The sequence below is a fragment of the Eurosta solidaginis genome, chromosome 4 (genome assembly GCF_040869045.1).
Source record: "Eurosta solidaginis isolate ZX-2024a chromosome 4, ASM4086904v1, whole genome shotgun sequence".
NCBI lineage: Eukaryota > Metazoa > Arthropoda > Insecta > Diptera > Tephritidae > Eurosta > Eurosta solidaginis.
In genome coordinates, this window is record NC_090322.1 from 14,419,363 (window position 1) to 14,432,743 (window position 13,381).

A 13,381-nucleotide genomic window follows, 5' to 3' on the forward strand; every position below is an offset into this window, starting at 1 on the left:
TATTCCGGTGTTGTAAATGCCCTCAATTTACTCTTTAATATAAAGCACGTGCTCAGCTGCGGTAGAGACTTGAAGTGGCGTCGTCTGTTTGTAGCGGCAAAATTAAATTTATTATGGCTAAGAAATTGAATTAATAGCACACTGGAAGGCAATAAAGCCAATGCAATGGATAGCGGTTGGTCATTGTTGAGATGGCTATGGCAGTGATGGCTATTGTAAAGCTTGCTGCTGAAAATTAAGGTGAATAAACTATACAAAAATATATATAGGAGATGGGTTTATGGAGGATGGAAAAAATTAGATACGCTGTGAGATATCAAAGCCTTAGCTTTGAAGTTTTGACAGAACGCTTTTGGTAGGGTAAACCATGACCCATTCAAGCACTTCAAACCAGCTATCGTGAGAACACCTTAAGCCTCTAATGATGCCTGCTTGATTTCGAGAATGCCAGGTCTAATGACATAAGAATACAACTATTAGTCTGAGATTAAGTGAAGAATGTGTTCCGACAGGCAGTGATAATGGAACCGGTAAGGCCTATAACTATTGAGCTCTATTGTATTGCATAATTTTAACCTTGTTTGCTGCTTTAGGGTTAAGTAAGTATGTACATTAAGCTGGGTCGATTTATTAACCTATTTCGGCCCATCGATTTTTCGATAGGTTTTGGGCTCAGGAAAAAAAAGTTCCACTAAGCATACACAAAAAAATAATTTTCGAGCCTGCAAAATTTGAGTTTTTTGACTTTTTTTGTCTTTGATTTTTAAGGTTTTTTTCATGACCTACTTAAAAAATTTTCATTTGATTTAAAAATTTTCATGCATACCCCGTCCAACTCAAAATTGTCCGCTAAAAACTTTGGCGATAACAGTTTTTTGAAAAAAAAAATATTTTTTGGGTTTTGAGGAGTGTTTTGGTGAAAAAATTTATTTTTCGCCATTTTTTTTAAGGGTTTCTTCAGAAACGTGCAAAAGTGTTGTCGATGAAAACAAATTTGTCTCATAGTTCCTATCCCACTTAAAATTGTGCGATAAAAACGTTGGCATTAACAGTTTAAAAAAAATTTTTTTTTCGGTTTGTGGGACTTGTTTTGGTCGAAATCGATTTTTTTCATTTTCAATGCTCCAAATGGGACGAGCTGAGTTGATTTAGCCCTGTCCGTCTGTCCGTTTGTTTGAACGCAAATTAGTCCCTCAATTTTTGAGATATCTTGATGAAATTTGCTAAGCAGGCATATTTTGAGAAGGTTTTGACATTTGTCGGAATCGACCAGATCGGACCACTATAGCATATACCTCCCATACAACCGATTGTTCAGTAAGAGGGTTTTCGCCATTTCTGCCCCATTTCTGCCTCATTTTAACAGCTAGCGACATCAAATTTTACCACAAGCTTACGTATTGGGCATAGATGGTTGTCTTAAAAAATCGTCTAAATCGGACTAAAAATCGATTTCGACAAAAATGATGAAAATCCTCTTACCTGAACAGTCGGTTGTATGGGATATATATTATAAATATGTCCGATCTTAAAAAAAAAAATGGCGGCAAAATATATTTTTTCACCAAAACACTCCTCAAAACCCAAAAAATATTTTTTTTTTTTCAAAAAACTGTTATCGCCAAAGTTTTTAGCGGACAATTTTGAGTGGGACAGGGTATACATGAAAATTTTAAAATCAAATGAAAATTGTTTAAGTACGTCATGAAAAAAACCTTGAAAATCAAAAAAAAGTCAAAAAACTCAAATTTTGCAGGCTCGAAAATTATTTTTTTGGGTATGCTTAGTGGAACTTTTTTTCCTGAGCCCAAAACCTATCGAAACATCGATGGCGCGATATGGGTTAACTTTCGTCCATGCAAATCAACACAGCTTAATGTACATACATATATATTTGCTCGTATGCAAGTATATATCTATGTACTTAGTTCTCATCTAATAAATTTTATTGTGTCGCATGCTAGTTTTGTTGTTGTTGGCTTCAAAACACAGCTGCCATTTGTCACACTGTTGGGTTTAACAAGCTGTTAAGATAAATTGCATATTAAAAGTGTACAACAAGTGCTAAACTAATATCTGCAAATAGATGAGTGTATGTGTGACACATTACTAATGCATATACACACATTTATATGGTCACATAAATATTCATATTAGTACTAAATCAAATGTCATGTTGTGGGCGAGCGACTTGTATTAGTAATTTAACCCATGTCACCTGTTCGTGTGAGTATTTGTATGTCTTCTATGTGTGTGTGTGTGTGTGTGTGTGCGTGCGTGTGCAAAACAGGCTAACTTACCAAGCAGCGTAATTTCAAGTACTTCGCGTTTCATAACTTATTTATCTAATTGCATGGTTAAGGTTTCATTTAATTTAAAATAAGTGTTAATGTGAAAAGTTTTACTTTTTTCATAGCATAGAATGCTTTTAGGCGCTCGTTGGTTTCAGATTTTTGAGTTGTTGGGTAGTTATTCAATTTTCATCACTAAATATATACCATCTTTCACATCTTCAGCGCCTTTACATTGAGTACCTACCGTTCGCTTTTCTACATCAATTTGGATTATTTCGTGAGGTTAAGCTTTGGAAGAGACTTATCGTTAAAAGGTGGTTCTTCAACATTCATCTCTGTATTCAACGGAGGATCAGCTCTAGAGTCCTGAATACGCGCAATCAACGAGATCACAACATTGCATCCGACCATCATCTTATGGCGGTCGATAAGTATCCGTACATGCTGTCTGAAATCCAAACAGTGATTGTCGAACTGACTTAGGTTAGGTTAGTTTGAAAGGTACTGAAAAGTTGAATCCAGCCCGTGATTTAGGCTTAAGTTGATGCCCGAGCATCGAACCACTTTTGTAGAGTCAATAAATTTAGCTATCGCCCTTATTTCGAACTTGGAAACATCCGCAGTATCCATGAAAAATGGTTGACCGATAGCAATACTCTACTTAGTACCAGACAGTGGAACAGAAAATGCTGCACGCTTTCATCTTACTCAATATTCGTTGCCCGTCCGTTCTAACCGTTACCAGGTACGAAAGCCCTGATCTATTCAGGGTCAACAGACAAACAGTGCGTCCCTTATCATAGCATGGCCAAACCAACCTTGATAACTCGCATGTAGGAAGCACTGATCAGAGCATAGTTGCTCTACTTTAAAGAGGCCATAGCTATACTTATCGAATCATTTTCGGAAAGGATGTGGGCGGTCGTATCCCTTCTAGGCAGCTCATCAGTTTTACAGTTGCATTCAAATTCCCCGTATCAGAGTAATTATATAAGGCTGATTATAAAGTTCTGGGCCATCTAATTAAGATATTTGTGGCGTTCAGTGATCGACTTTGTGTTTTCGACACATAAGTCCAAGACCTTTAGCGCAGCCTGACTGTTCGAGACCCTTTTCCTGTATCTTAATGCAGGTGCCAAATGACTTACAGCACCGAATACTGGCTACCAAATAAAAAGTGGTGTAGGTTGAGTGTAGTGTTGAGTTCCTCCGTAGGAGTAGAGACAAGAGCGCCGTGAGTGCAGAGCTCCGAGCTCCTCTGCACTTTATATAAGCGTTTAAAGTTCGTGGCTTTTGATGGCAGACCGGTAAATGGTTTAGCGATCGAATACTTAAGAAATGTGAGATTACCTTCGCATAAACCAACTTCCTAACGTGCAGTGAAAGAATAATTTGTCCGAAGCGCATGCGAAACAAAGAATCTCTCAATTAAGCTCTGAAATCAGGGCGGAAGTATAGATTGAGACACAACTACAGAGCATCGAGTACTTGATGCTTTCAAAAATCACCGTGTCTAGCAATTAAAGTGGCTATTAAAAGAATTCTTATGCGCCTTTAAAGCCTAAATTCCAACAGTGACCGTCAAACTGTTAATAAATATCGTAAAATGGCAGATGTGGCTCTCGGCCTCTGTATACTTAAAATTATCTAAAAATATGTAACTCAATGAATGCACCGATAGACGGGCAAGCGATCGATTGGTAGTTAAACGAATAATCTGATATTTAAACACTGGCTGTCAAATTGTGTTGAATGTGTAAAAAATATACATAACAATTGACTGGAGCACATACGAAGATACGCTGGTGGCAAGACTATGACTCAGGTGGGCATTAGAACAAATAAATTTTGAATGAGGATTGATATATGAACGAAAGGACAGAGTTTGAGAAGGTTGGACGTGCTGTCGATTAGACAGAGGGTTAAGGATCTATGTAGGGGTTAGACGCACGACAAAATTATAGACGCAATATCGAGTGCTACATCATTACAAGCCACACTCTATCACAGGTGCACTGGCTATTAAAAGTTTTCCGACTCACCGCGCCAACAGAACTTCAAACATTGACTATAAAACTGTCTATGAATATCTCACAATAAATGTTTTAGATATCAGTCTATAGATTAATGGTTGTTTAAAAAAATATATACGTGCACTTCAATTAAATGATATTTTAGATTAGATATTACGATAACTTGATAAGATTGAACAGCAAACAACTGGCGTGCAAATTAGGTTTCCTAGATTTTCTAATCACGATAAAAGCGAGTCGCACACGCTGAGTAGCGGTCGTTTGGCTTTGGCGTGCATTCCGAGTGTTTGAAAGGGGTGACAAGATCTTGAAGGGGACCACGTATGGTACGCTGTACGTGTGATAAGGACGATCTTTGGCACGCACGGTTTTAACTTGCAAAGCGCGAAAGGAGTTGAGATTCTTCAATACAGCAGGCCTACGATAGCAGAAGAACCAATGTTTATAAAAAAAAAAAAAAAAACCCGGCCATACTTTCTATAAAAAAAAAAACTTCTATATTTGCAAGAAGAACAAAACCTACAAAAATGCTGCAAATTTTACCTAAAAACTCAAAGGTGCTGAGCTACTTTCTTTTATCTTTTTTGCTATTTTTGGATTCGACAAATCACGTAAGTCGCTTATCGCTCAGATTTCCGCGTACCTTATCGTATTCAAGCAGCTAACGATCTTGCCGAGTCATAAGGTAATAAATATTTTTTTTATCATTGTTTAGAGTGCTCTAGAATTGCGATCGATTGCTAATACTGCCACCTCTTACTATACCGCCGGTGTTGTAGAGTTCCGTCCAGCTACGAATGTCTCTAACCTTTTAGAGGAAAACTTAGCCGCTTACCTAGACATAATAGCGTCCGTAGAGGCTGCAAATACAGACATAATCGTATTTCCCGAGAGTACTTTAAACAGTAAGCCCACGTCAACATTTGTGCCTAATCCAAGTACGTCTGATAGTGATCCTGAATTGGTACCCTGTTTGCTTGGTAATACCAGCATTTATGCAGAGTTTCTAGTACAAATTTCATGCAGTGCACGTCAATCACGTAAATATTTGGTAATCAATTTAACGGAGCGTGAGCATTGTACTGAAACTTCGGAAGACCCTCGCCCATGCGCTAGTGATGGCCTGAACATCTACAACACCAATGTCGTGTTTGATCGTGAGGGTCGCGTGATATCGCGTTATCGTAAATGGAATTTGTTTAGTGAACCTAAGAATACTACAAACTCTGTGGAGTTGGCATTTTTCGATACAGATTTTGGTGTGCGTTTTGGACATTTCATATGCTTTGATATACTCTTTTATGAGCCCGGACAGCTGTTGGTTAATTTGGGCATTACGGATTTCGTGTTTCCCACAATGTGGTTTTCACAGCTGCCCTTCCTGACAAGTGAGTAAAATGAAGGTGGGGTGATATTGAAGGAATATGAGACGTGTGGTATTATGAGCCTCAGTTTATTAGCTCCTAGATCTTTAGGTGAAATTTATATAGGAACTTAGATCCGCTTCAACTATAACATCAGTATCTTTCCTTTGGCGAGATTTCTGCTTCGAAGAAGCTGACACCGTAGTCTGCAAGCTTGAATCAGCAGATCACATTTGAGGTTCGCGCGTTTTTTTTTAAAAGATTAGGCATTTTCCTATATTCCAACTCGCGAAAAATAAAAATGAAACTCAGCAAGGATCGCGGCGTCTTTAGTAGGTTAGATATCGCTCTCGCGGTAGTGCGCCAGTACCAGAAGATGCTCGTATCGGAGCTAAGTGGATTCATGACCGGCAAAGGACTATACATATCCGCAATACTCCACCAAAACTTCTGGAATTTTTTTGCGGTTACAACAACAACAACCAGATAACTCAGTGGCTCTGCGCTCAATTATGTCCTCGGAGAAAATTTTCGTCAGTGGCTAGTGAGTGCTTCAGCGGTTTTCATCTTGACAAAACGGAAATGTGCATGTGCATATAAAAAGCCCTTTCCTTCTGTCTGGAATACTAGGAGCTGAAAAGTTTAGCTGAATTCCTACTTCGTGCAATATAGAGCTCTGAAGCAAAAGAGACGAGGACGCTGATCCTCTTAATTGTCTGACTAGGAGGGTTCTTCACAGATTAGCTTACCAATTTAAAAATCCATACAAATGATAATGCTGGTACTTTTTCTCGTTTGGTCCCTCATTCACCATCTAGAGCCTTCTGAATAAGAACATCCGTGCGCCAAGTAGATCTAGGTACGGAAAAGCTTCTGAGATATGCTTCGAAACGCAAACATCTACCGATCATCCATGGCATCGTCGGTCGCGAAATGTCTAAGGACACATTCATATAAGAGCTTTCCGCCTTCTTACTGAACTTGAGTCGAGTTCGATATTAGAAGTTTAGGAGATTGACCGTTCTTCAAGGGAGAAGTTCGCAAGCGGAACTAATGAGTTACGACATAGTGGAAGGAATTACTTTGAGATCATGGACCTCCGTTGATTGGAATGTTAAGGGAACATTTGTATAAATTAAGTTTTCTTGAGCCATCACGAGCAACTTTTTTCAGGTGTCCAATTTCAGCAGTCTTGGTCATACGCAAATGATGTAAATTTTCTTGCCGCTGGCGCTAGTCAACCAGCTGTTGGTTCAACAGGTACTGCCATATTCGCCGGCCGCAAAGGTGCGCTGATCTCAGTAATGAATAAAGGTGAAGGCGAGAGACGTCTCTATGTAGCAAAAGTGCTTAAAAAGAAGCAAAGACAACAGAGTGTACAAGCGTTACAACTTCAGCGATCAAGCTTCGCTGCCACATCAAGACAATCACGCATAAGTGAAGAAGACATTCGTCTAAAACGTGACTATTTGGAGCTGTATGAGAGCGAAGTACTAGATCTGTCCAATGCGCCTGTCCCACTAAAGCGTGACCTCTGCTATAAGACATTCTGTTGCCACTTTGAACTGCAATGGCATCCGTTGTTCAACTCGAGTACGATGAGTGATTATTATGCATACCGTTTGGGTGCTTATGAGGGCATTCGCAAGGAGGAGGGTGCTGATGGCACAAATGCATTGCGTAATTGTGCTGTCTTTGCATGTGTTGGTGCTGATATAGCAGATTGTGGTAAGACCCTTCCGGCAGTGATAGTACAACAGCAATACGCTTTTGACCGCATTATGATTGAGGCCGACTTCGAGATGAACTCTCCAGCGCTTGTCATGCCAAATAGTTTGCGCGATGATCTTCTACCTCTGAATGTGAATGAGTTTGTATGGGAGGAGTCCAAAAGCGCTGAGTGAGTATATGCGTGTAGCAGCTACTTCCATCGAATATAACTTTTTTCTATCTCCTTCAAGCGGCGCACTTCACGTTCGTTATACTTTAGATACTGCAACGCCGAACCTCTTGACTTTCGCTATCTATGGTAACTATTTTGATGGCACTGCTTTTATTGGAAACACTACGAGTGACTTGCATAAAGGAAATGGTGGAACAACTTTACTGCAGCCGATTTTGTTGGCTTGGGGATTGGTTGGATTACTTATGTTAATATGCAAACAGCTAAACGAAATAAAGATCATATTACAGTTAATATAGGTGAAAGTAGGCCCATTGAGTTTTAGTTCAAAATTGATGTGATCGAATGCCAGCTCTTGAAGATCATTTTGTCAAGCCACGCGACTAAGTTCAACTGTGTGAACCGCGCTTGTGGTTGTCTTGAACTTCTTTAATATTAATAAGTACCATCTGGGTGCCTGGACATCTGTATATAGATAGCTGTAGGGAATACGGAGTACCCCTGGCCATCTATGGTCTGTGCGTCTACAGATGGGTATCGAGTCAACTAAGCAAACGATGGGCGGACACTACCTTTTGCAGGACGGCGAGATTCGGAAGTGGATAGTAAGCGATATGCTGGGTTATGCTGATTAGGATTTTTTACTGTTCAACAGGAGTTAACGGGGTACGTCTCAACAATACCGGCAAGCCCCGCTTGCTGCGGCTGCATGGTGGTATAACCAAGGCACTTCATGCTATACTTTCCAGCTTCTTACAGTGCAAGGCGAAATTATTTCAGTATTGGCACGCTAGGATCACCGAAAGACTTGGTATGTACGTTCCTGGGCACTCATATCAGATCGCTATTTAAAATGAACGAAATCGCACTATAACCACGCCCACTTTTTCGATATCGAAATTTTCGAAAAACCGAAAAATTCATTACCAAAGACGGATAAAGCGATGAAACTTGGTAGGTGACGCAGAATAGAAAATTAGTAAAATTTTGGACAATGGGCGTGGCACCGCCCACTTTTAAAAGAAGGTAATTTAAAATTTTTGCAAGCTGTAATTTGGCAGTCGAGTATGTAATGTTCGGTTACACCCGAACTTAGCCTTCCTTAATTGTTTCCTCTACGTGTCTCACAAAACTTCTATATTTGAACAATTGATTCACATTCAGGCTGAAACCAAGCGAAATGGCTACAAAGTTGTATATTCTCAAGAAAATAAGTTTAAGCAAAAAAATGGAAAAACTTCAAAGGACATAAACAATTGCTCATGCCCTCCTCTTCTTCTTCTTTGTCCTTATTCTCGTGTGTAGGTACGCAAAAGCATATAAGCGAATGGTGTCAAGCGGAAAATAAGCAAACGTACATTTATTCAACTTTTAACAATGTCACAATGATAAGAGAAATTTAAAACTACATACATAGGTATGTAAATATGTTTGTAGATATCCGACTAAGATAAGTCAACATAAAAAAATAGGTAACTAAATGTCGTCAACCCGCGCACGTTGCTCTCCCGACATCGCTTAGTAAGAGTGATGAATGCAGTTCAATGAAAAGTTTTTTATGTATTTGCTCTACATATTTTGACATATCTAACATTATTGTATATGCATGCCAGTGTGCGTGTGTGTGTTTGTTGGTAAATGTTTATATGTGTTTGTATGATGTGTACGCGCAAACTGTTGCTCCACTTGTTGTCTCTATTGTGCCAAAACACAACTGCACACTAATACATATATGCCAGGTAGATTTGATTGTGTGTTTGCGTACAGTTCAAGGAAATACTTTTTGGAGCTAGAAGTGAGAGAGAGAGAGAAAGAGAACGTATAGGAAAAGCGCCAGGAATGAGAGCATTAAAGTGCGTTACTTCCAGTGGTGCTCTAAAGGTGTATGGCGAAAAGAGTGTGAGAGAGCAAATCGCATGAGGAAGAGCGCATTAATTTTAGATGCCTCAAATAATTGTAGAGTTCGTATGTTATAACTGAAACAACAACACGTAAAAACATTGAAATTAATATTTAATTTAAAAAACACGGAGAAATTGTTAAGCACCCTTAAGCCCCCATTACTGATACTTAGCATAGACTTGACTTGGCGTAAACTTGACAACTTAGCCACGATTATACTCCACTTGGCGCATAAAATCTGGCATCATATCCACGTTGAAATTTATTTTTAAATAAATGTCAATTCGTATGACAAAATGTCAAAATGAAATGGAAACAAACAAATGGCATCTCAAAATGTAAACGTCACTTAGAACTTACATAGAAAATCAAAATTCAACAGACTTCTAAGTCAAGTTAAGTTTTGAGTAATCAGTAACATGCAATGTTCATTTAACAGAACTGTAAGTGACAGTTCGCAAGCCAAGTCAAGTCTATGCTAAGTATCAGTAATGGAGCCTTTAGAATTCCAAAGCAGCGGAGTCTGTGTATTGAAGTTATGTCATAAAATATTAAAGCGCGTAAAGGAAATTAAAGAAACGCTTTAAGAAAATTTATGGAATTTGAGAATAGATCGCATGGGCTCTTTAAATCCTTCATAGCACAACAAGCTATAGCAGTATGAATTTAGAAAAAGCTCGTTACGTGAAAGCGTCCTTTAGAACCAGCCTGTTGCTGTTTTTGCAGCGATAAGCACACTCTCCGAAGGTTTTGAGGAATATTATCGATGTTGATAGGCCTTTGTCGGATGCATATCTGGTACGTTCCGGTAACAAGCACCATTAAGGTACTAGTCCGACCAACTCGGAAACGATTTAGTATGATAACATGAAACCTTCCGCGCCATACCGCTTTCCCATTCATATATGATGAGCTTGGGGTCGACAAAGCTTCTGTTAAAAAAAAACAGGATGCGCTACGCGTAGATGAGGTTGGCAATTGGCTTGGAAAAGCTATAAATTGCGCTGGCAACCCCTTAAAAGTGTTGCAATACACCACCCCTTGAATCAATTTGGTATTTTAGTCGCCTCTTAAAACATGCATACCTGTCGCGGGTATATTCTAAGCCCCCTAACTAGCTGGGGGAGTAGAATCTACTTCGCATAGTAAACTAAACCGGAGAAGACATGCCAAGAGCAGGCCTCAAAAGTCTATAGCTGCTAAATATTTTGGGGTTTCGTTAGATCCATCCTATTTCACGGTATTAAGATATGGTACTTTCTGTAGAATGTGTAGAGTACAGCGGTCTGCTACAATACCAACAACGCACAGACACTTCCCCTTTAACCAAACACTAAATTAATTGGGTCTGTTTTGTTGATATCCCCTAAATTTAAAGTTAGTGTATATTGCAAAAATTGTCTGTCACACCTTGCAAAATATAGTTAGGGGCAAACTGGATTCAGCGGGTGCCATCTTCAAGGTAATTTTTGCTCAGATCAGCTTATGTCCATAGCTTTGCATTTACTGGTGCATAACAGGATCTGATATGTACATACGTATCTAACGTGAGGGTAACTGCTTTGGGATTATTTTTGTGTGTTCGGAGGCTTGTGTGGTAGGCTTAGGTATGCTCAACTTTCCATATGTATTTTTAATCCCAAATTGTAGGGAATATTTTTAGGCTTGTTCAACAGAACTTGATCAGTTGCACTGGATTTTATAAAACTGCGTTATTAGCGATGCTTCCGCTGTTCGCTATTATATCAATTTTATTTACATGTATTTGACTAGCATGCCAGGTTCATATTGCTTTACACAACTTTTCTTTTTGTTGTTAATATTAGAGAAAAACTACAAAATTTTATTCTCTTCAAGAATTTTCGAGAAAATTTTTTTAAGAAACAAGCTGAATGTTTTTTAAAAATATTTCTGCTTCAATTGTTTTTGAACATGTTTTTAACTTAACACTACCAAATTTATTTAAATTTACTGAAACATTTTGACAGAATATTGTAAATACAAATGTAAAAAATTCATACTGAAATTTTTTTTATGAAAATTTTAATGAACAACTTTCTTTGCAATTTTATTCCCTTAAAATTAGTTCTCAACTGAACTCTTCCGAATTTGTGAAAATATTGTAATAAAATTTATTGATAAGTATAAATGTTGAAAATTCTTCGTGAATTTTTTTCTAAAACAATTTCTATTTCGTTAACTTTGAAATGTATAAAAATCTTAACATAATTTGAAATGACAAACTAAAATTTTTTTCTAATTAATTGTAAGAAAAAGTAATTTTGTTAAAGAAAAAATTTTAAGATCGCAGGTTCGAATCGAGCTCAAGGCCTAACAATAATTTTTTATCATTATTATTGTTATGATACATTTTTTCTTAATTGAAAAAATTTTTAAATTGGAACAGAGGAAAGAAAAAATTTAGACAACTGCCAAAGCTCATTGTATAGATCCATTTCGGGAACTGCTGAATTCCTTCATCGGCAACGTTTAGGCGCCGCTGCTATAACCATTCAGCCATCACAGCGGTTTTTTGTTTGTCTTCATTAATCCTACTTCTATTCTGGTTCGTGCCAATTGATATTCACAACACTGCGACAGCTGTTGCAGAATGGATGTGAAAATTGGACTTGTTTGATGGCAATGCTGCCAGCTTTGGCAGTTGTCTAAATTTTTTCTTTCTTCTATTCAAATTTAAAAATTTTTTCAATTAAGCAAAAATTTATCATAACAATAATAATGATACAAAATTATTGTTAGGCCTTGAGCTCGATTCGAACCCGCGATCTTACAAATCAGTAGGCCGATATAACAACAAAAATTGAAAAAATTTAAAAAAATATTGCCTACCTTGTTTATACCCTTCGCACTTGTTCCACCAGACATTTTTTAGAAGCACTTTAACACTTTAGCAGGTTGTGGGTTATGGTAATTTTGTATTTCAATTGTTTGATAATATTTGGTACTTTTTCAATTTCCTTCAGGTAGATATTATCTGTTTATCTTTTTTCTTTCTTCTATTCAAATTTAAAAATTTTTTCAATTAAGCAAAAATTTATCATAACAATAATAATGATACAAAATTATTGTTAGGCCTTGAGCTCGATTCGAACCCGCGATCTTACAAATCAGTAGGCCGATATAACAACAAAAATTGAAAAAATTTAAAAAAATATTGCCTACCTTGTTTATACCCTTCGCACTTGTTCCACCTGACATTTTTTAGAAGCACTTTAACACTTTAGCAGGTTGTGGGTTATGGTAATTTTGTATTTCAATTGTTTGATAATATTTGGTACTTTTTCAATTTCCTTCAGGTAGATATTATCTGTTTATCTTTTTTCTTTCTAATATATTAACCACTATCACTTGCATAATTTTTATTTCAGTGCTTTAAAAATTTTGTGCTTAAGATTTTTTTTTTTTGCATTTTCATATGTTTATGTATTGAAAATTACTATTAGTAATATTTGCTTAAATTTTTTTAACATAAACATTTCTTATTATTTATTAACTTTGTTTTTTCAGAAAACCTTGTCGAAATTACAAATTCGCCACTTAGTTCGCGTAAATTTTTCACTCAGAAAAATTAAATATTTTTTTTTCGCAAAAATTTTGTTTCTTTGCTTGGCTATTCATACACCTTCAATTTATTGCAATTGAAAATATTTATTTTATTTAATAATTTGGGAAAAATTTAAACAACGTGACATCAGGACGGACAAGGCGACAGCTGTTTCGATTATACCTTGTAAATCTCTTCAAAGCCTTTTCTCCCGGGAGTGGGAGTCGAACCCGCACCCCTACGATAGTTGAAATGGTTATAAACGCATTCAGCTATGTCATGCCTTAGTTGTTGTAAAGTTTTTCCCAATTGCCTTCTTT

General features: G+C 37.3%; 1 protein-coding gene across 1 annotated transcript; it reads left to right on the forward strand.

Annotated features, from left to right (window-relative positions):
- Window positions 1–4,589: 4,589 nt before the first annotated feature.
- On the forward strand, window positions 4,590–7,866 carry LOC137249112 (vanin-like protein 1). The gene is made up of 4 exons (XM_067780305.1): window positions 4,590–4,938; window positions 5,043–5,715; window positions 6,865–7,591; window positions 7,682–7,866. Exons 1-4 carry the CDS (start codon window positions 4,855–4,857, stop codon window positions 7,722–7,724), a joined length of 1,527 nt encoding a protein of 508 aa, XP_067636406.1. The 5' UTR covers window positions 4,590–4,854; the 3' UTR covers window positions 7,725–7,866.
- The last annotated feature ends 5,515 nt before the right edge of the window (window positions 7,867–13,381 follow it).

Coding starts and splice junctions, on each gene's coding strand:
- LOC137249112 (XM_067780305.1), top strand. CDS start 4,855: ATGCTGCAAATTTTACCTAAAAACTCAAAGGTGCTGAGCTACTTTCTT. Junction 5,716..6,864: donor ACAGCTGCCCTTCCTGACAA/GTGAGTAAAATG, acceptor AACTTTTTTCAG/GTGTCCAATTTCAGCAGTCT. Junction 7,592..7,681: donor GAGGAGTCCAAAAGCGCTGA/GTGAGTATATGC, acceptor GTTATACTTTAG/ATACTGCAACGCCGAACCTC.